Below are 22,849 nucleotides of genomic sequence, written 5' to 3'. Positions count from 1 at the left end.
AAATAACAAAAATATTCAGAAGTAGAAATTTTGCCCAAAATATATTGTATATTTAGCAGTAATTTATTTTCTTGTAATTGACATACTAATTCCCTTCTCTCAACAGAATATTTAGAACAGAACAACAAAACATATTTTTCTCTTCTTGAAGACAAAAATCACAATTTCCTGTTGGATGTTTTCCCATTTTAAATAATGAACTAATATTTAACCCTGTATGACCACCAACCCGTTGTTTCAACCAACTGTCGAATTCCCTCGAGTACTTCCGCTGATGACGCAAAATTCCTGCGTCTAGAAGGATCGCAATACGCCAAGATCATCGCCATATTGGAAGGGGTGACGCTGGTCATAAAAAGAAAACAATAACATTCAAATGAATTGATGATTTTCAACTTTTGCTAAGTTAAAAAGATTGGCTCTTACATTTTTAAACTAATTACATAATTTAAGAAATTACCAATATAATTTCTCCTCAGAACAGCGCTGCTCAGGAGTATCTTCAGCTTCTCTGTCAGACGGATGTGAAGTCCTGTATGTTCTGGTGTGAATGTCCTTAGAAAATATTTTATCATTTATCTTAACAAAACTATATCTTACTCAATTTTATTATGGTATGTTTATGTATTATATAGAGTGTTTTACGTCACTGCATTGTTGGTTTTTATGTGTTTTAATTTTGATTTTTATTTGTTTAATCTTGTGATTGTACAGCACTTTGGTCAGTGGTACTGTTTTAAAGTGCTATATAAATAAACTTGCCTTGCCTTGCCTTGCCTATGGCTGGGAATTAACTAAAACATTAAACATTAAACAATCCGATCTGACGAATGATTTTATAAGAATAAAGACTAGAGTGATCAGGTTATCCAGCAGGAGGCGACATCGCTGCAAGAGATGCAGATACTGCAGTTAAACTAAAAGAAGAAGAAAAAGAGGAGGAAGGAGAAGAAGGAAGAAAGGTTAACATTAGAGACAGTTATAAAGTAAGTATAACATAAAAAATGAGGTTTTAGCTTTCCTATAAACAACTTAAAAGTGTAGAAATGACGTGTCGACTGTCTGACTGGCTGTAACGTGCATTTATTTGAATGAAAATAGTTATGTGTGGTTATTTAGAGCTGTAAAGTGATCCTGATATTTGATAAAATGTAATGAAACTGTAACCGGAATGCTAGTTGTTAGTTAGCCGGACTGTTGATCAGCTTCATTAACGTGTTCAGGTGAGTGAGACTCTGTTCAGGATGTTCCAGCGGACTGAGCCCGGCTGCTGGGCGCCTTTACATAAACTTTATTTATAACAACAACTGACAATATCAGAAAAAAACAAAACGTCAACAGAAAGACAGCGATACCTCTTTATAATTACAATAATATCAAGTAGAACAACTTTCAGGTTAAAAAGAGAGAAAAAATATTTTTATTCACATTTGGAGGAGAAAAAAAACATCTTGCTGGATGTGACGTCACTTTTAGATCACAAAGCTGATCGCCTTTTGACCTCTGTCTGTCACAAAGTTCAGACTTTAGCCTCCTGATTGGATCCGGGTTTTATGCAGTTTGGAAAAATCTGGAAGTTAAGACTTTTCCAGGTCTGCAGGAGTTCAAACTTTAATCCTTAATTCACATCGTGATAGTTTCATCCATCCATTAATCCATCTGTTTATTCATCCATCCATCTATACTTCTATTCATTCCTTTGTCCATCCATCTGTCATCCAGCCATTCATTCATTCATTCATTCATTCATTCATTCATTCAGTCGTTTATCCATCCATCCTAGTGGAGTTAGTGGAGTTCTCTGGTATTGTTTTTTTCTCCTCCATCTTTCCATTTTCTTGTTTTTTGGGGGAATTCCAACATGTAGCTTTCTATTAGCTTACAGTTAGCTTGATGTTAGCTTAATGTTAACATTAGCTTGATGTTAGCTTATTGGCTAATCTTTTGCCAAACCAGCTCTGATGTGCTTAGCGTATTTGTTTTGTTGGAACATATAATCACGCTCAGGTTTCAAACCTCAAGTTGAAGAATCTGAACGTTGTTCATTCTGGACCAGAACCACTGCAGCTGTTTGACATTTGTTTTATTCTAGCTACTTTATGAATATTTCCTCTCTCCTTGTTGTCAGGGTGACTGTGGTTGTATGTAGAACCTCTGGAGAGCCAGGATGCCACTGGAGGTCCGATGGCCGTTCCCACAATGCCCTGCGCTGGCGTGGCGGGTCTCCAGCTCCTTCATCATGGGCATGGTGGGAACGTATTCCTTCATCTGGACCAGTAAGTGTTTAATCTGTGACTACAAGCAATCATCCAGCCATGCTAGCAGAGCAAGCAGCCACTTTCTGGTCTCCATCCAGAGTACATGAACTACATGATCGTCCACAACCAGGAGGTTCTGCTGGACCTGATTGACCACCGGCCGTCAGACACGCCCCTCATCACTTTGTCCAATCACCAATCCTGCATGGACGACCCGCTCATCTGGGGTAAGATCTGGGAAACGTTGGCGGTCCGGCCCTTAGGGTCGTAACCAGGAAGTAACGCTGTTCGTTTGGAACAGGTGTCCTGAAGCTGCGGCATCTGTGGAGCTACAGGAAGATGCGATGGTGAGTTTTTATTCTCCGCTGTTTCTCCTGGCGATGCACCGATTCGATATTAATATCTGGACAATAAATCAACAACAAATATATATCAGGATAGACACGGGATCATTATCAATAGATAGAAAGTTCACTGAACTCAAATGTAGAACTGCACTGCATTCTGGGAGATGTAGGCAGAGTCAAGACTTTACTTATTCACAAATTAGGTCAGGGAGGGGTGTCCAAACTTTTGGTCACATGGGCCAAAATCGACAAGTCAATAGACCAAAAATAAAATAAAATAATAATAATAAAAATAATAGAAAGATTAAAATAAAATTTTAAACCCAGTTATAGGGTTTTTCAGCCATAAACCTGGGTGTCCGTGACAACAAGGGCAGATCTATTCAGTCTAATTCTATGCTTTATTTTTAGAATTTCTAATTGCTCTTTCTCAACTATCTGAGGTTTGTTGCAGTTTATTTTTTACATGTTTGACCATCAACATATTGTTTCTGTCAGTTTCAGTTTCTTTATTATTTATTTTACATCGGCTGCTCTACTCCTAATTGAGCCAACTGAACAAATCAAAGTTGTTTCTCCTGGAATTTGACCAGCTTGTGAAGCTGCTGGTGTATTTCAGTGAGCTGTGCTGGTGCAGAGTTATCCAATAACTTCAAACATTTCAGTCACTTCAGCTGTTTTTCTGTATCGATCAGTATCAGTTGATGATAAACCTCAGATATTGGTATCTGAAGTGTAGAAAGTGGATCGGTGCATCCCTAGTTGCTCCTCCAGTCCAGATTTTCCCTGTGAGTAACCATGGAAACCTCTGCGTTTGAACCGGACAGGACGCCGACAGCGTCTGACATCTGCTTCACCAGAGAGCTGCACTCCCGGTTCTTCAGCCGAGGAAAGTGTGTTCCTGTCTGCAGAGGTGAGTCCAAGCAAAGCCCCAGTTCCGGTTTCTGCACAAATAAAAGACGCAGTAACAGTTTGTCTCCTGCAGGGGACGGTGTTTACCAGAAGGGCATGGACTTTGTCCTGGAGAAACTCAACAAGGGAGAATGGGTCCACATTTTCCCTGAAGGTTCGTCAGTAATTCATGCTTTAGCTGCTGGATGTTCTTTGGAATCAAAATAAAACTTCCTCTGTGTTTTATTCCTGGTTTAACAGGGAAAATCAACATGACGGAGGAATTTATCCGCCTGAAATGGGGTGAGTGGAGCAGCCTCTCTACCAAATACGGCTGTTGTAAGCGATTATCTCAGTGAGCAAATAATCTATCGATTATTCAGATCATTAAAATATTTTTCCATTTTTTTATTCTCTTCCTGCAACTGTCTGAGGCTCCTCTGGCGCCCCCTGGTGGCCCCACTAGTAAAACACACTAAAACAAAACACACTAGTATAGCTGATAATATGAAGCAAAGCCATTTTTCTATCTGTCTTCTACTGCTTGCACTCTTCAGCCTGACCCAGAGTCTCAGCCTTTAGCTGGTCCAGAACCAGGCATCGGACCAGGTTCTGCTGGTTCTGCCCCAGTCAGGAAGTGGAGAACCTCTAAAATACCTCCTACGTTGAGTGAATCATTGGTTCTGTTGTGTGTTTCAGGTGTAGGGCGGCTGATAGCAGAGTGCTCTCTGAATCCCATCATCCTGCCGCTTTGGCATGTAGGTGAGTAAACCGACAGTACGAACACGTTGCATGTTTTCGTTTACATCAGGAAGGCTCAACGCCGGCGGACAGAAAGACGATTCTTTAACATGCCATCCGTAGCCGCGATGCTGCGGTAGAGACGCTAACTGAATGAAACCTGGAGATCTAGGTGTTATTAATTCAGTGCCTCACAGCAAAGGGAAAAATAGTGCAGGAAACCTGTTTAAGAACAACTCAAAACCACTATTTTCTTGCTCTTTGAGTCCACACTCAGACTCGTTGCCATAGTAACTGACCACAAAGCTACTTTCTGTTTTTTATAAAATAGGTTTATGGTTTGTGTCAGTTCTCTTGATGGTATTAATTAATTTTCCTCTGGATGTTTGTCTTTGCTCCCGGCTTGTTTCCGTTCAGTGAGTGTTTTCTCTTTCCTCTCCTCAGGTTTGACCGACGTCCTGCCAAACGAGTCGCCCTACATTCCTCGGACCGGGAACGTAAGACCTTTGACCTTGATGCGTTCTGGATTTTGTTCTGCTTCTGCTGGTATTAAATGTTGTCTTTTCTTCCAGAGGATCACGGTCCTGGTGGGAAAACCTTTCAGCGTCAAAGAGCTGGTTGATTCCCTCCGAGCTGAAAACAAGAGCCAGGTGAAAACGACAAACTGTTTCTGCTTTTCAAGGGGAAAAAGAAAACCAGCAGCAAATTTAAGAAAAATGTCTGAACTAGGAACGCACTGAAAATATGGCCCGATATCCACATCCAAAATTAATATTATTGTAATTATATTTCATAACCAATATAACACTTATTATACACATTTCCTGGCGGCATTGACTTATTTTTTCTGATGTGTCACTATGTACCAATTTAATAATTATTTATTTACGTCCCGTTTAGTCGAAACCTATCTGAGGCCTTTTTATTTAACCCCAGTAACATTAAGGAAGAAATTTACATGCAGATTTAACAATTATTATAATTCAATAAACATTGGATTATGGAGGACTGAAGCTGCCAAAATTAGCAATAGACATAGAAAAACATAAATGGTTTGATGAAGTAATAATTGTGCCAAATATTGTCCAAAAAAATAACTTATTTGATTATTATTTGATTAGTTACAAAGATTAATATTTAGCACTTTTAATTTGATTAATTTAACATAATCCCAATTTCTTTTCATTTTATTTTTAATCTTATTGTTTTGTTAGTTTTCATTTTTATTTCACTATTTATATATTTTTTATATTCTAGCTTTAGATTTTATTTTTCATTTTGCTTTTACTTTTTATTTTAATTATACATTAATTTGTATGCTAAAGTCTTGCTCTCTCTCACTCTCTCGCAGCCTGACTGAGCTGCAGACATTTTAAACAGCGTCTCGTTTCTGTGGCATAAATTAAACTTTATAACCATAGGCGTAAATCCCAGGGGGATCTGGGGGGCCCGGATCCCCCCAGTCTTAAATCATAAAAGGAACTTTTGTATTTAAACAATAGAAAAATGAAAAGGCAAAAGAAACAAAGAATAAAATAAACCCGCCATTCATCTAAGAAAAAAATAAGGATGAATTTTTAGTCAGATTGAACACATTAAAAACCTTTCAGATAAGAGATATGGGACTAATAAGATACATTGATATCAATTATTATGGTAAACTCTACGCAGTATTGTTAACGTTTCATCTACATATTTTTTATGTTAAATTTCACTGTAACTTTTTCAACACGCTTAATAAATCTCCCTATTTATTGGAATTTTCTCCCTTGGTTTTAACCAAACTCTTGTTTTAGATGGAAATGAGGAAGACGTTGACCGATTTCATCCAGACGGAGTTCAGGAACCTGAAAGCTCAGGCTGAAGGTCTCCACAGACAGATAGAAACCAGATCCTGAGGCTCGATTTCCCTCCAAACAGCGAGCAGGACGGACCGACGGACGGACAGGTTGACGGATGGACGGAGCAACGGATGTAGCGTTAGCCTGGTCAGATGCTAAAACACGGTTTGGACTCTGGGTCGGGTCACTAACCTTCTGCTCTGGACGACATGCTGGATTTTCAGTTAAATTATGAAGAAAACGACGATCATCAGTGATTGTTTTCTGTATTTTGAAGAAACAGAATCTCCAGTTATTAAATAAAAAGCATGTTTTAAAGTGAATTAGCGAACAGCTGCTGTGATGCAGGTTGATGGCTGATCGTTCTGAATGTATGTCGATCCAGAAAATGTTTCTGCTGTGGATTTTTAATCATTTCTGTTCCTAGTTTTCAGATCAAATCCAACCTGTGCCTCTGTTCACCTCACTTGTTTTTACATTTGTTATTCCTAATTTTTAATTCTCATATTTAATTTAAAATCATTTCAGCTTTGATTTAGCTACGTCAGGCTAGCAGTTTACGAAGGCGGTAATTTAAAATACATTTACGATCTTTCTTCACTGTTGTGTTTTGATGTTGATTCTGATGGAGAATTCGACGTAAAGCTGCTCTGTAAGTGACCAGGAAGTGTTGTGCAGTTAAAGCGCCTGTGGATTTACAAGCATCTATAAACTGATGTCAGTCCTGATTCGTTAACGTGCCAAAGCATCAGCAGCTAAACGCCTGGTTCTGTTTATATCTTTCCATTTCCATCAAGTTTTCTCTAAAAGTTGGACTTTTTCTGACTCTGTTAGCATCTAAATCTAACAGTTTTTAGATTTAGATTTAGAATAATACGTTGCTCTGCAAACCCATAACTCTAATTTTACTCCTCTTATATGTTCAACTCTTAATTTTTCCATCAAAGCTACAAACTGACGTCTTTAGCCTGTTTTATCTTTTATAAGGTAACTTTTCACGCTCGTTTACCTCAACGTTGTGCCACATGTCGGTTAGGGAACCGTCTGGTTGATTTCTGGTCTCTGTCTGAGGTCAGAGGTGCTTTAATCTGTTTTCTGTCCTCTGGTTTCTGATTCCTGCTCGGTTTTTCGTTCATCTCTTTGCTGCAGCACCGATCACTATCACAGTTGTGGCTGAATCGCTTTTACAGCCTGGCAGTTCAACACCAAACACTTGATTTGTCATATTCTTGATGGGTTTTTTATGGCCATTATGTGAAGGTTTTGGGAAAGTATTGATGTTTGGAAAATGCTGGATTTTCTGTAGATCTACTAAGTTTTTGAAATTATCCCCAACTTTAATGCATATTTTGTATAAATAGAGAGTATTTTATCCCAAGATTACTGACTTTTCTAAGGGAAACAGAACATTAATTTCCCATTATTTTAAGTGAATCACCTTCCTGTCATTGTTACTCTTTCCTCCTGTATGCTTTCAATAAAGCGTCTGACTTTTAAAGCTGTGATTTGTCTTTGTTTTGTACCCTTGTTTCCATTCTAGCCCCAGGATAATCATATATTTCTAAAAGATATTTTAGAAAACAAAACTTAAGCTTAATTTTACGACTCAGTTAAGGTATTTTGATGTCAGAGTTTATAAAACTGAACAAAAACACAGAAAATACTTTAAATATGTGTAGACACTAAGCCAGGCCTCCAGCCTAATATAATATAGTTTAGCTTATAACTTATCTTAGTTACTTATGTGTCACTCTTTTAGTTGAAGGAAAGCTTAAACAAAGTTAACCAGAGAAAAGGTTCTATTCCCCCGGCCTGGGGTCTTTCTGCATGGAGTTTACATGTTCTCCCTGTACATGGTGGGTTCTCTCCGGGTTCTCCGGGTTCCTCCCACAGTCCAAAAACATGACTGTCAGGTTAATGGGTCTCTCTAAATTCTGTGTTTGTGCATGTATGATACCAACCCTCCCGACCCCACTAGGGACAAGGATGTTAGAAAATGGCTGGATGATTATGTGTTAAGTTGTTTTGCCATAAGACACCGGACTCTAGCGCACTCCTGCAGAGATGCTCCTCAGGAGTCACGTGATCTCCTTTACGTCACGTTCGGCACCTGCTGTCATATCGGAGGAAAGATGGCGTCGTCAGGGACAGCGAGCCTCTTCCTCCAGCGGATTCCCGGGTCCATGGCCGTGTTTCTGGCCGTGTTCAGTGTTCTCATCACGGTGCAGTGCGATGAGCAGGTCCCGGTCATCATATGGACCAGTGAAGGGTGAGTGGGCCCCAGGGTTCGGGGTTCTACCGGGGCTTGGACTGTCCGCTAACCGTTAGCAGTGTATTGATGTCGGAGGAGGAGAAATGTTAGCTGTGATGTCAAAATTTGGTCTCAATTTAACTAAAATGATCGCGCATTATTTCATTTATGCGTTTAGTGTCACCTCAGCCTACGGAAGAGGATGAGGGCCACTAAGAAAAAAACAAATTAAAATATTTTTTTCCATTGGCTCTAATCATCTTCAATATCAGTTTTCAATTAAATAAATACGCTTTTAAGATTGACGAATGTGTATACATAAAAGTAGACTATTGGATTATATAAAATTATATTTAATGTTGTTACAATGTTGAGCTTTAATCGTAAATAACTAGTTACTATCTGCCTCAGATAATCTAAACATTCAAATAGGATTCCTTGATTCCTTCATAGGAATCAAGCAAAATTACAAACCGAACACCAAATAAAATCATCAAAGAAGAACATTTACATAATTAGTACATTAAAAATGTAATTAAAATAATAAAACAGGACAATAGTCATACATTACAGCTGTTCTGAAGATATTTACATTTATTTGTTCAGCTTCTGGAAAATATTCCAGCTAAATTATGAGCCTGCAAGTCATGTTTTTTTCCATATAATCAGATATTTATATGTCTTAGTTAGTTTCTGGTTGTCCACCTGCTTGATGTTTCCTTTTTTTTGAAGGGTCTCCATCCCTCGGCAGGCTCCACCCACTGCAGGTCACATCGTTGGGCACCAGCAGCTCTCCTCCTACCTGGAGAAGACTCTGAACGTCGGGCCCCGAAACCTGGTGCTGTTCCTTCAGGATAAGGTACAAAACACAGACGCTTAACAGTTCCCCCCTCTATGAGAACGCACACAAATTAACAACGCTTAATTTACTGAAAAAGAACCAAAAATAAAATGATTAATGCTGTAAAATAAAATACGGCCTTTCTCCGTTAGATTCACATGGGGATTATTCTTTTAATTTAACCTATTAGTTAAAGTTTAACTCAGAGATTTAAAGAGGGGCGGCAAAAGCAAATGAGGCGGATTAGCAGAGCTAGCTAGCCACTGATCCAGGACATGTTATTGTGGAATATTGTCTGTGCTGCCCAGATACTGAGCTGTTAGCATCTGATGCTAACAGTCTTTGCTCAGAGGAGTCTTCTGATTAGTTGCAAGACTGACTGCTACTGGAGATCCTGTCTGCCAACAGCATCGACTCTTTAAAGATACTTGGATGATATGACTTAAGACAAGTTTTAATTTTCCTTTGGGAGAAATAAAGTATTTTTCAAATGCGGTGAATGTAAATTTAATTATCAGTTGTTGATAATTAAATCAAAAACATGACTGTTAGGTTAATTGGTCTCTCTAAATTCTCCGTAGGTTTGAGTGTGTTTGTGCATAACACAGACACAGGAGAAATGTTGTCCTGATGGTTCTTTCCTCGTGTCTGGGCCCAAAGCTTCAGTCAATACATTTCTTGTTTGGCTTTCTTGTCTCCCTAACCTCTGTTTTCTGTTTTTGTTCTCTAGATGAGTATTGAAGATTTTACCATGTATGGAGGAGCCTTTGGAAACAAGCAAGATGGTGTTTTTCCTAATCTTGAGGTAAAATATTACAGTCAGACACTCAGGGTGGTAGTATATGAGAAATATACCTCAGTTTTTATATCATGGTTCAGTAAACAAAGCATATAATCTATGCTGAATATGGTCTTTCTTCAGATAAATTATCATTAAACATTTTTGTTCTAAAATGAATTAAAGAATAAAAACATAATTGTTAAAGATCCAATTTAGAACAGGAAGTTAACTGGATAGGCTGGGCTATCGGGAGAGATTTGGACTATTCTTGAATTGAAGTTAGGGGCTTCACAAAATCAGTTAAATGGCCGCAAATATCCCCAGAACCCCACTTTGGACATCCTTGCTATAAAGAATAATATTCATTTCATCCCTTGTCTTTATTTATTTCTCTGATCTGTCCCAGGGAGCGCTTCAGGCCTCCTCTTCTTCTCTGGTTCTTCCTGCGGTGTCTTGGCCCGCCTCCAACGCTGTGATTGGTCAGCTTCAGGACCAATTGGAAACGTCCCCTCTGTACATGGACCCGGAGACGCTGAGCCAGCTGAGACTGAACGCCTCGTCTCCGGCTCTGCTGGTGTTCAGGCTGCCGTATGGGACCGGGTGAGCTGGTGTAGCATGCAAACAATTCATCTACGTACGATTAATGGATTATTAGATTAAAATTATTTCCATTCGATTAACTAATAACTCCTTTTAGACCTTCTTTCAGTGTTGTAGTGCGGCCGCTATCCAGCAGAGGGCGCCCTGTTGATAACAAAAATTAAAGATGGCGGTAATATCCCAGCTCAGCAAAGAGAAACGGTCCAAACGGAGTCCGGTGCCGGATGAAAAATGTACTTTATGCGGTTCTTCCTTTGAAACATAAACACTCGACAAAACTCCTTATATTATCACCTTTATAATATCTCATTCAGTCGAGCTGAATGGCGGAGCAGCGTGAATTTATCGGTCTAAAATACTGACATGCTTCGAAGGGAGGATGTGGTGATGACAGAAAAACGGAGAACACAATGCAGAAAAATTTAACATTTCACGGTTGAGTTTGAGATTTTTCCAAGTATAATAATGTGAGAATAACACAATTTTCTGTTTATGCAGTCAGTATTTAACATATCTGACAAAGTAATGTTCAAATATAATGATAGAAAATGAAAAATTTAGCCCTTCGTGTTATAAGTCGCTCGGCCCTCTTGATACAAGAGAAAACTCGGTTGTTGTTTTTTTTTTTATATAAAATGTCTGCTTATGAACTGTTAGTCGATTGATAAGAAAATTAACTCTAGATAATTAATTGATAACTTTCCATCCTCCCAGCCGGATCTCACTGTTTTCTCACCGGATTGTGTTGCAGGTCAGATCTGCTGTCTGCTAAAGACATTCTCAGTGGAAACGGTGAGACCTTGTGGTCAGTTTTCATTCATCAAAGCATCAAATTGATATGTTTTTGACACATTTATCCGTCTTTGTTTAGATGAGGTCATGGGTCAGGTGATGAGCATCATGAAGTCCCAGTCCATCCCCTTCACGGCCGTTTATACCGGCCTGCAGCCCTCCAGGGTGAGCCCGCCGTGGTGATGGTGAACGCTGATCTTCATGAGGTTTGGCCCAACCCGTTCCTCCTGTTTTGTTCCTGTCGGCAGAAGGAAGCGGCGTCCATGTCTCTGGAGGCGGGGCTTGGTGGAGGACGCTCCCTGCTGCAGTCCAGAGGCGGATACAGGGACCGGTGGAGGGACCGGGAGCGCCAGCAGCGCGTCAAGGAGCGGCCCGGAGTCTACCCTCCTGTGGAGTTTAAGGTGCTTTTTCTGTCTTTCTCTGGCTTAAAGGGACAGTACAGAATTAAAAAATTTCCGTTGAATGGTTATAATCATTCAGAAGTTTTCACATTTTGTCACATTTCATCTACAAAACTTGAGGTTTTATGTGTTAAACAAAACAAACTTTAGTCCAGGGAATTAGATCTGTCTGTCAGGGGGTCCAAAGTGTGGCCCAGGGGCCATTTGTGGTCCTTGAAATGGATTTGTTTGGCCCCTGAAAACAAGTCAAGAATGGTACAAATTTGGCCAACAAAACAGAAACAATAAATTTGGAAATCATTCTTTTTATGGTTTGGTTCTTTAATAATATAAATATTTTTTTATAAAAATCTGTTTTATTGTTAAGCAGGAAAAACAAACAAAAAATAATAATTAAAACATTAAACAATTTTTGCATTTTTAATTTAGCAGGCCAGTAGTTTAAATTTTCTGATTTTGGGCACCCTTGATCGGAGTCCTTTTACTAGCAACCCACAGCATGATGCGGCCGCCACCGTGTTTCTATACTTTCTGAAGGCACAAATCTACAACAAACATCTCATTAAACTATTCTTATTTTACTTTAATTAAACAGAGATTATTTATTTTAATAACTTGAGAGTTTGAATCAGGTGAAGCCAGAACTCTGCTGCATGAAAAGTTCTGGGTAGAACAGATTTATAGACAAAGAAGTTTTTTATCTTGTATGCAAATTTTTTGCTCAGTTTTGGCTTAATTACAACTCAGAATAACAATTGCCTTTTTTGTCATTTTACTCCATTTAACTATTAATTGGTTACTAAATTAGTTGACAGTTATTTCAATAATTGATGAATTTGATGAATCGCTTCAGTTTTCTGCTTTGTTTTCTGCAGGAGGACGACAAAACCTGCATGATGCTGTGGGCCAAAGGCCTGACGGTGAGCATTCTGCGGAACAACCACTGGGAGGAGCACGACCTGACGCCAGCCACCTTCGGAGAGGGAGTTAGCCCCAAGCTACACGGCTCCGACTGCGACCAGAGCAAATCGAGGTGGAAAAGGCTGAATTTTAGGTTTAGCAGCTAAAACGGAGGCGATGGAGGAGCTTCCAGCCGGACGCTTCCTTCATTCCTGCTTGATTTCTTTCCAGGTTGGTTCTGAACTATGAAAACGTCCTCGCCCACCGCAGCTTCAAGCTGATGTAAGTGTTTCACCGGGCTGTGATGTAAACGATTATTTTCCATCTACTGATTATTATGACAATTGGTCTTATAAAATATTTTAAAAAATAAAATACTGCTGCAATAAATCGCGATTATAGCGTCCTCTGGTGGATTCATCACAGCAGGACAAAATTTAATCTCACATTTTATGACATTAGCTAAATGTGTTCATCTGATTACGGATGGGAAACATTTTTTAATAAGTTCTTTCCTCATGTATATTATTGTACAAGGTTACATTTGACTCAGTTTTGCAAAATGCGGTTAAACCATTTTTATTGTTATTCTCTTTAAATCATAAACAATTTTTATAATTACAATGACATTAAAAAAGAAACAGAAATGCATTCCCTGGAAGTATTTCTTTTACCACATGCTCACATTTGTCGATGTTCCCCGAAAAACGATGAAAACCCGAACATGTCCGGGGAAAAGCTCTCTGCTATGCTAATAGCAGTTAGCATTCATCAGCGACTCATTGGCGGAAGTGAGGGCGTCACGCAGCACGTATCGGGCCGGAACACACGGCGCTACGTAGCAAAACGTAATTACGACGCTTCGAGGCGCATTATTTGATTTGAGGAATTTTAATAACTGAGTCTCTCCACTCATTCGATGAATCGTTACAGCCCGACTGAGATCGCCTGTGTTTTATTCTTTATTTTGTTTTTTTGCTTGTTTTTTTTTAAACGCGTTTTGCGGTTGGTTCCAGCTTCGTCATGAGCCAGCGCCATTACACGGTGTCGGCGCGCCGCTGGTTCACTCTGGACGCCGTGGAGCTGGAGTACGACGGCACCAAAGCCACGTTCAACGGCAGCAGGAACATCTACGCCCCGGCTGAGTACTCCTACCGCTGCAAGTCCGTCAGCAGCTTCCGCTGGCCGCTGCTCGTCCCGCGCTCCGCCAAAGACCCGGCCAACCAGTGGAGGGTCTCCTTCGACGACTTTCAGGTGAGTTTCAGTCGGTTTGGCCGCAGATTCCCAAACGTTTCCATCAATGCTACAGAATACAGAAACATCAACTCACTATTCACAATTATTACATTTATTTAGCACAAATGCTAACCTCTTACCTGAGGCCGTAAATCCCATCTCATTATTGGGGGACCATAAACCATAAAGTTTTTGGGGGGGTCGGCAAAGTTACAGTAAAATGTGGTTTAATTCTTTGTGTGTGTTCAAGCTGCACCATCAAAAATGACTAGTGTTGGAGCTATTTATTCTTTATTTCTTTATGCATCTGAATTTTGTTAGTTTATTTTTTACATTTCTAGTTTTTTGTATTATTTGCAGGTTAATAATTGTCAATTCTATTTATCTTTTGTTTTTATTATTTGTTCTTATTTATTTGATTTCTGAAGACAGGAAGTGTGGTGGATCAGTCCATTTTTTCTATAAGTGTAGGGGCCTGGTAGAGACAAGTAGGCATATGGGTTTGGGGCCTATGGTTTTTACCAGAGCACCAGTGCAACAGGGCACCAGAGACAGAAGTAGATAGGAGTAACAAAGGAAAGTTTGAATGTTATAAGTGTTTTGCTGAAAAGGAAAATAAAAGCAACCAAGAAAATCAAGAAGTTTGGACATTAAACTTTTGTGCCTGCGTGAAGAATCTGGACCCCAGTACCTCATAGTGGCAGTTGGAACTTTTTATTGGATGTTTGGTTTGACAAACAATCGCCACTATATCAAGTAAAAACCTCCCCATGGATCAAGTAAGGAACCAACTCGTGGACTAAAAGGAATAATCCCGCATTAATGGACATGTTGGATGTATGGATCTCAAGGATTACCATCAAACAAAAAGTTTTGGATCGTCGTTGAAATCAAGCGTCAGGCCTGGATCGACACGTCACTCATTCATCAAGCTGGTACGTGGCAATATTGTTCAAGCCGTAAAGGAAAACGGTGAAACTATTGGAGTTTAAAGACATTATTTCACTGCAAAGACTGATGAGATGAGTTTGATGTGACAAGTTGACGCTTAATTGGATAAAGACGTGTGCCGACGCCCATCATGGAAATGTTTGTTCACACGAATCAACCTCTTTAAACAAAGAGACACGTTTGTGCTTTGTCCTGTGGATTCCTTGTGGATTATGCTGCTTTTAAATGTTTGAAATAATTCAAAGAATCGCTAAAAATGTCTGATGTAAAGAGCATAAAGAGCAAAGAGGATGACACTCAGATGTCGCGAGAGAAAAGAAACATCAAATTCACACCAAAGGGTTTGGAGTTTTACATAAAAACATGTCAAGAAAAACGAAGTTTAAAGTGTCAACAAGCTTCAAAATTAGTGGAGAAAATTTCCGCATTAATGACGTCACAAGAAAATGTTAAGAAAGTGTCTTCTGACTTTGTCAAGTTTATTAAATGTTATCAAGATGCAACCGATTTACATGAATCCTTTTTAAGCTTGCCATTACCAGAAGAAGAAGTGAAAAGGCAATCTGTGTATTTTCAGTCCAAGGTGACGACATTCTCTGATTTTATGGACAATGTAAAGGTTTGGTTGCATGAAGCAGGAGATTCATATACTGAACGGAAAAATAATGTTGATGATGATCAGGTTGCAGATCTGGATGAAATAAATCCTGAAGACAGTGTCTCTAATATTTCAAGTGTAAAGCCACGTTCAAAAACATCTTCACAGCAGTCTCGGACTTCATCTACCTCTTCTGCACGCATTAAAGCTGCGGCTGAAAAGGCAGCGCTCATGGAGAGATTGGCCGCGTTGGACAAAAAACATCTGATCGAAGCTCAAGAGGAAAAACTGAGAAAAGAAAAGGAAAAACTGAGAAAAGAGAAGGAAAAATTTGACTTGGAAACAGAGTTGGCAGCAACTAATGCAAAACTTCATGTTTTGAACATAAACTCAGTTGCTAGTTCTCAACGATCTGATGGAATGAACTCTTATTTTGAAAGAGCCCAAGTAAAGGACACGCCTCTGCTAAATCCTGGCGCTGATGAGTTTGTTCCGAAAGAAAGAGCAAATTTTTCATCTGACTCTCCTGTCGTCAGACCTAAACAGAGGCAGAAACAACTTCAAATGGATCAGATGAGAGTAAAAGTTGATTCTTCAACTCAAGCAATACAGCAATTGCAATCTCCCTCTTTGACTGAGAACTGTCAGAATGATATTGTGAACATCATGCAGAGACAAAATGACATAACTGCCTTGCTTGTAAAACAAAACTTATCGTCTGTTCTCCCATCCAGAAACATCCCTGTGTTTGATGGTGACCCCCTGCAGTACAGATCATTTATGAACGCCTTTGAAAACGGAGTGGAAGCTAAAACTGACAACTGGAACGACTGTTTGCACTTCTTAGAGCAGTTCACTAGGGGGCAGCCTAAAGATTTGGTGCATAGTTGTCAGCACTTACCTCCTGATCAAGGTTATTCCAAAGCCAAATATCTTCTTGAAGAACATTTTGGAAATGAAAATAAAATTGCTTCTGCATATATGGAGAAAATTATGAGTTGGACACCAATAAAAGGTGATGATGTGAAAAGTCTTCAGTCATTCTCTCTTTTCCTTCAAGGATGTTCAAATTTAACACAACAAATTGTTTATATGAAAGAATTGGACTTACCTTCAAATATGAGAACGATCGTCCTGAAACTTCCATACAAACTGAGGGAAAAATGGAGAGTTACTGCTTATGAGCTGCAGGAACAAAATGGCCACCGAGCATTGTTTACTGATCTGGTTGCTTTTATAATAAAAGAAGTAAAAATAGCATCAGATCCAGTGTTTGGCAACATCCAAGACCCACAAACTGGGGGCAACTCTAAAGTTTCAAGTTCCAGCAAGCAAAGGAAAAAAGGAAGCAGTTTTGCCACTAATGTCAGCACAATTCCAGAAGCCAGAACTCACTCAACTGAAAACAAGATCAAGTCTACTGTTCTTCACAGCTGCTTGTTTTGTTTACAGAGAAATCATCTATTGGAAAACTGTATGCAGTTTAAAGCTAAAATGCATCGGGACAAGTTGACCTTCATTAAACAAAAGGGGATTTGTTTTGGTTGTCTGAAAGTTGGTCACACAAGCAAAGACTGCAGGAGTCGTTTGGATTGCAACGTGTGTCACCAAAAGCATCCAGAGGTTCTTCATATAGAGCAAAAGGAGCCAGGAGCCTCTTCAGAACAAACCCAACAGACAACAAGGTCTCATGTCAACTTTTCAACTGCAACCACTCAAACATGTGGGCATATTGGGGCCAGTCATAATGATGATGCTGTTTTTTCTATTGTTGCAGTTAAAGTTAAAAGTCAAAAGAGCAACAAAGTTGTACAAACATATGCATTTCTTGATCCAGGAAGTTCAGGTACGTTCTGTACAGAAACTCTGGCAAAAAGTCTGAACTTAAAGGGCAAAAGGACAAATATTCTGCTGAGAACAATGAATCAAAATAAGATTGTTAATGTACAAGTTTTGTCTGGTTTGGAAGTCTCTGAATTGAAAACAAATGACTTCATAGCGTTGCCAGATGTTTTGACTCAAAGTACCATGCCAGTTTCTACATTGAATATTCCCCAGCAAAAGGACATTGATCAGTGGCCTCATCTTAAACCTGTTAATCTTCATAACATCAATGCAGATGTGGAACTACTGATAGGAACTGATGCTTCAAATGTTTTAGAGCCCTGGGAGGTGATAAACAGTGTGGATGGTGGGCCTTATGCTGTAAAAACTAAAGTTGGCTGGGTCATAAATGGTCCTCTACGCACTAGAAGCAACAACAGAAATAAAAATGTCTGCACTACTGTAACAGCCAACAGGATCTCTGTTGAGCATCTTAAAGAAATGCTGGTTAAACAGTACAATCATGATTTTAACGAAAGATCCTCAGAGGAGAAAACTGAAATGTCCAGAGAGGATCTGCATTTCATGAACATTGTTAATAACTCAACAAAACTTATTGAAAGTCATTATCATATTGACTTACCTTTCAGGAGTGAAAGTCCCAGCTTGCCAAATAACATCTGTGTTGCAGAGCAGCGCCTCCAGAGTCTCAGGAGGAGATTTGAAAAGGATGCTCAGTACAAAGAGGAATATACTGCCTGTGTAAACAACATGCTGCAACAAGGACATGCTGAAGCCGTACCAGCAGATGAGCTACAGAAAGGTGATGGACAACTGTGGTACATTCCTCATCATGGAGTGCATCATCCCACAAAAGGCAAGTTAAGAGTTGTATTTGATTGTGGATCAACTTATAAAGGAGCATCACTGAACTGTCAGCTTCTACAAGGACCTGACCTCACAAACTCTCTGGTTGGAGTTCTCATCAGATTTAGAAAAGAACCTGTTGCACTAATGGCCGACATTGATGCTATGTTTCACCAAGTTTATGTCTCTGAAAAACATGTCAACTTTCTCCGTTTCCTGTGGTGGCATCATGGTGACGCTTCAAAACCTGCACAGGAGTTCAGGATGTTGGTTCATTTATTTGGAGCAGTGTCTTCACCCAGCTGTGCAAATTATGCTCTGCAAAGAACTGCTGATGATAACGCACAACAGTTTCCAGCTGAAGTGATTGATACAATCAAAAATAACTTTTATGTGGATGACTGTTTAAAATCTGTTCCCACAGAAGAAGATGCAGTGCAGATGGTGAAGAGGCTGACAGAGCTCTGCTCTAAAGGAGGATTCATGCTTTCAAAATGGGTCAGCAACAGTCGCACGGTGCTCATGTCAATCCCAGAGGAAAGGAGAGCAAAAGAAATTAAGAATTTGGATTTGGACAAAGATCAACTTCCAGTTGAGAGAGTACTGGGTTTACAGTGGAGCATTGAAACAGATGAGTTCAAGTTCAGAATGTCTGCACAGGACCGCCCACACACCAGAAGGGGCATTTTGTCTGTGGTCAGCTCATTGTATGATCCTTTGGGAATCCTGGCTCCCTTCAGTATGCCAGCTAAACTGTTGCTACAAGAACTTTGTCGACAAAATTTGAAGTGGGACGAAGTTATTCCCCACTCCATTTCTAGGAAGTGGCTTGATTGGCTGAAGGATCTCCAGCTGATATCCAGTTTTAAAGTGGACCGTTGCATCAAACCAAGCTGCATCAGAAAACCAGACAAAGCACAACTTCATCATTTCTCTGACGCAAGTCAAGATGGCTATGGAACAGTGTCATATTTAAAACTGGAAAAGAATAACATCTCACATGTTACTTTCATTTTAGGAAAAGCAAGAGTTGCTCCTATGAAGCAAACCACAATCCCCAGGTTGGAATTGACAGCTGCTGTTCTGGCTGTCCGAGTGAATAAATTGCTGCAAAAAGAGCTGCAAATACAGTTAGAAAAACCTGTTTTCTGGACTGATAGTACAACTGTACTAAAGTACATCTCCAGTGAAACCAGAAGATTTCACACCTTTGTTGCAAACAGGATCTCTGTCATCCGAGAGGCAACAGATGTGAATCAGTGGAGATATGTTTCCTCCAAGGAGAATCCTGCAGATGATGCATCCAGAGGCATGAAAGCTGAGGAGTTCCTCAAATGCAAGAGATGGATAAATGGGCCTGAATTTCTCCACAGATCAGAAGAGGAATGGCCTAAACTGGAGGTGGATCACCATGTAATTCCTGCAGATGACCCAGAAGTCAAAAGGGACCTAACAGTGAGTGTTATTGTGAATGAATCACAAAATGCTACAAACTATCTGATTCATTATTTTTCAGCTTGGACAAAGCTTAAAACCTCTGTTGCTTGGTTTTTAAAGTTGAAAAACATCCTGATGTTGCTGCAACAGAAAAGGAAAGAGTTTGCTGCTGCAAACCTGAATAAAAATGATCCAGAAAACCAAAAGAAGGAACTGGAAAAGCAGATGGAAAGGTTCAAGACCACTCTAAAGAAAGAAAATCTGACTCCTGAAGACTTGGCCAAGGCAGAACTATCTATTATTCAGTTTGCACAACAACAGAAATTTACAACTGAAATAGCTTTAATCACTAGTGGCCTTAAAACAGTATCCAAGAGAAGTTCTCTCTACAAACTTGACCCAGTATTGGATGCTGGGGTCCTCAGAGTGGGTGGCAGGTTGAATAAAACAGCCATGCCTGTAGAAGCAAAGCATCCTGTAATTTTGACAAAGGATATGTATATGTCTACCCTCATTTTACACCATATTCATCAACAGTTGGGACATGCAGGAAGAGCTCATATGCTGTCAAGGTTAAGACAAAAATACTGGATAATAAATGCTAATTCAGCTGCCAGAAAAATAATTTCTCATTGTGTTGTTTGCAGACGTAACAGAGGAAAGTTTATTGAACAAAAGATGGCAGATCTGCCAGAAGAAAGAGTTCTGCCAGCCACTGCTCCCTTCACAAATGTTGGAGTGGATTATTTTGGTCCTATAAGTGTTAAAAGAGGACGAAGTCTCCTGAAAAGGTATGGAGTTCTGTTCACTTGTTTCACCAGCCGTGCAGTACATCTGGAAATTGCATACACCCTCGATACAGATTCCTGTATAAATGCAGTTCGCAGGTTCATCTGTAGAAGAGGCCCAGTTTCCACCATCAGATCTGATAATGCCACAAATTTTGTTGGTGCAAATCGAGAGCTGAAAGAGAGTTTGGCTGAACTGAACCATGCTAAAATTCAAAATGCTTTTGTGCATGATGGAATCAAATGGAACTTTAACATCCCAGCAGCCTCTCACCAAGGTGGAGTTTGGGAGCGTCTGCTTCGTTCCATAAGAAGCATTTTAGTCTCAGTTCTTAAAGAACAAGTTTTGGATGATGAAGGACTTCAAACAATCTTTTGTGAAGTTGAAGCCATATTAAACAACAGACCTATTACCAAAGTTTCAGATGACTCAAATGATCTTGAGTCACTCACACCCAACCATTTGTTGTTGCTGAAAAACAAACCAGTTTTGCCACCAGGACTGTTCAACCAAAAGGATCTGTATGTCAGGAAAAGGTGGAAACAGGTACAATACATGGCAGAGCTGTTCTGGAAAAGATGGCTTTCTGAGTATTTACCTTTGATGCAGGAAAGACAAAAATGGACAAGAACTAAAAGATGTCTCACTCCTGGAGATGTTGTCTTAATTGCAGACTCTACAGCCCCAAGAGGATCGTGGATGATGGCCAAAGTCTTGAGTGTAAACCAGGACGCAAAAGGCTTGGTGCGTTCTGTGCGATTACAAACCAAGACCAGTGTTTTGGAAAGACCTGTGACCAAACTTCTTTTGCTGCTGGAAGCATCACCCTGAGGAATTAAGGAGATGTTTGAGGGAATAGCTCCTTTTTTCCTTTTAAGTAATTGTGACAGTATTCCCAATTAGGGGCCGGAGTGTTGGAGCTATTTATTCTTTATTTCTTTATGCATCTGAATTTTGTTAGTTTATTTTTTACATTTCTAGTTTTTTGTATTATTTGCAGGTTAATAATTGTCAATTCTATTTATCTTTTGTTTTTATTATTTGTTCTTATTTATTTGATTTCTGAAGACAGGAAGTGTGGTGGATCAGTCCATTTTTTCTATAAGTGTAGGGGCCTGGTAGAGACAAGTAGGCATATGGGTTTGGGGCCTATGGTTTTTACCAGAGCACCAGTGCAACAGGGCACCAGAGACAGAAGTAGATAGGAGTAACAAAGGAAAGTTTGAATGTTATAAGTGTTTTGCTGAAAAGGAAAATAAAAGCAACCAAGAAAATCAAGAAGTTTGGACATTAAACTTTTGTGCCTGCGTGAAGAATCTGGACCCCAGTACCTCATAGTGGCAGTTGGAACTTTTTATTGGATGTTTGGTTTGACAAACAATCGCCACTATAACTAGTAAGTAGCAATGGAGTGTTTTTCTCAGTAAACAAGCTGGTGAGACCCATAGAAGTCAAACTAACATTCAAATGTTGCTTAGATACGAGTTTAGTTCAGAGTCACAGATCTAATCTCTGCTACACCTTTACAAAAAACATAAGGCTCTAAATAAAAACAAGTTTTAATGAGTAACTCCACTTAATAAAATTCCTCATAAATATTGATTTATTGCAGTGGTTTTCAATACAAGTCATGTTATTTAAATGATAACTTAAGTTGCTTTAAACTTTTTTATTATTGTTTATTTTGGGGGGTTTCTTGTCCTGGATGGCTGAGAATCTTTAAATATGTAGAAACTGAAGATCTGGAAGTATCATAACTTAAACTTAAAGGTCAGCACCAGAGTTTTCTAGAAAAATATTCAGATTTAATTTTGTGGTTTTAAAGGCTTCACGTTGAAGATTGGAGATTAGGGCGGCGCTCACCTTCAGGCAGCAATAGCAGCTCAGGGAGATCAATCTTTTTACAGATTGTGATTATAATTTTATTTTAATATTTTCCCAGATCCAGGGCTTCAGCTTGAGCGGCAGCGAGTTCTCGTACGCCAGCGACTGCGCGGGGTTTTTCTCGGCTGGGATCTGGATGGGCCTGCTGACCAGCCTGCTCATGGTTCTGGTTCTGACCTACGGCCTGCACATGATCATGCAGCTGCTCACCATGGACCGCTTCGACGACCCCAAAAGCCCCGGCATCTCCGTGCCCCAGACGGAGTGACGCAGTCCTCCCACCACAACCAGCCCTCCCATTCCATCATCATCACTGAAACCTTAATGTGAATCCCAGCACTGACGAGTCAAAGTTTAGGTGGTTGAAACATCCAGAGATAATTACTGATTATTTATTAAATGGAATAAAAGATGCTATTTATTATTGTTACTGCTGTGATTGTTGTGAAGTTCCAGTTTACATTTGGTTTGTTGTAGATATGTGAGATTATTACTGGAAACATTAAACTTGGATTATGGATTATGTTCATGACATTCCATTGTTGTTGTATTGTTGCTGTGACTCCAATAAAACATCCTAAAGGTGTCACTCCTGGTTGGCGGCCATCTTTAAACTCAA

At 39.6% G+C, this 22,849-nt stretch overlaps 3 protein-coding genes across 7 annotated transcripts; all 3 read left to right on the top strand.

Moving 5' to 3' along the window:
* Positions 1–910: 910 nt before the first annotated feature.
* Positions 911–7,576, top strand: taz (tafazzin). Of its 2 annotated transcripts, XM_005814750.2 has the most exons (11): positions 911–986; positions 2,129–2,276; positions 2,357–2,485; positions 2,560–2,605; positions 3,433–3,518; positions 3,591–3,671; positions 3,758–3,799; positions 4,196–4,258; positions 4,682–4,734; positions 4,810–4,887; positions 6,034–7,576. In XM_005814750.2, the coding sequence occupies exons 2-11, from the start codon at positions 2,168–2,170 to the stop codon at positions 6,133–6,135; spliced, it is 789 nt and encodes a 262-aa protein (XP_005814807.1). In that variant the 5' UTR covers positions 911–986; positions 2,129–2,167; the 3' UTR covers positions 6,136–7,576. The 2 variants fall into 2 exon arrangements, with proteins under 2 accessions (XP_005814807.1, XP_023192413.1); XM_023336645.1 differs by having other exon boundaries at positions 3,433–3,671.
* A 605-nt stretch (positions 7,577–8,181) lies between these two features.
* On the top strand, positions 8,182–22,816 carry LOC102218503 (V-type proton ATPase subunit S1). Its single transcript, XM_005814751.3, has 11 exons — positions 8,182–8,347; positions 9,062–9,188; positions 9,901–9,975; positions 10,358–10,551; positions 11,303–11,343; positions 11,423–11,508; positions 11,592–11,744; positions 12,620–12,777; positions 12,876–12,926; positions 13,661–13,898; positions 22,289–22,816. Exons 1-11 carry the CDS (start codon positions 8,211–8,213, stop codon positions 22,496–22,498), a joined length of 1,470 nt encoding a protein of 489 aa, XP_005814808.2. The 5' UTR covers positions 8,182–8,210; the 3' UTR covers positions 22,499–22,816.
* LOC111609249 lies at positions 14,640–21,341 on the top strand. Of its 4 annotated transcripts, none has more exons than XM_023336559.1 (2): positions 14,640–19,575; positions 20,205–21,341. In XM_023336559.1, the coding sequence occupies exons 1-2, from the start codon at positions 15,088–15,090 to the stop codon at positions 20,208–20,210; spliced, it is 4,494 nt and encodes a 1,497-aa protein (XP_023192327.1). In that variant the 5' UTR covers positions 14,640–15,087; the 3' UTR covers positions 20,211–21,341. The 4 variants fall into 3 exon arrangements, with proteins under 4 accessions (XP_023192317.1, XP_023192327.1, XP_023192331.1 ...); XM_023336549.1 differs by having other exon boundaries at positions 14,640–18,130; positions 18,545–21,341; XM_023336554.1 differs by having other exon boundaries at positions 14,640–20,348; positions 20,438–21,341.
* Positions 22,817–22,849: the final 33 nt, after the last annotated feature.

Source organism: Xiphophorus maculatus, chromosome 1 (genome assembly GCF_002775205.1).
Source record: "Xiphophorus maculatus strain JP 163 A chromosome 1, X_maculatus-5.0-male, whole genome shotgun sequence".
NCBI classification, from domain to species: domain Eukaryota; kingdom Metazoa; phylum Chordata; class Actinopteri; order Cyprinodontiformes; family Poeciliidae; genus Xiphophorus; species Xiphophorus maculatus.
This window is presented reverse-complemented; position numbering and strand designations above follow the sequence as displayed.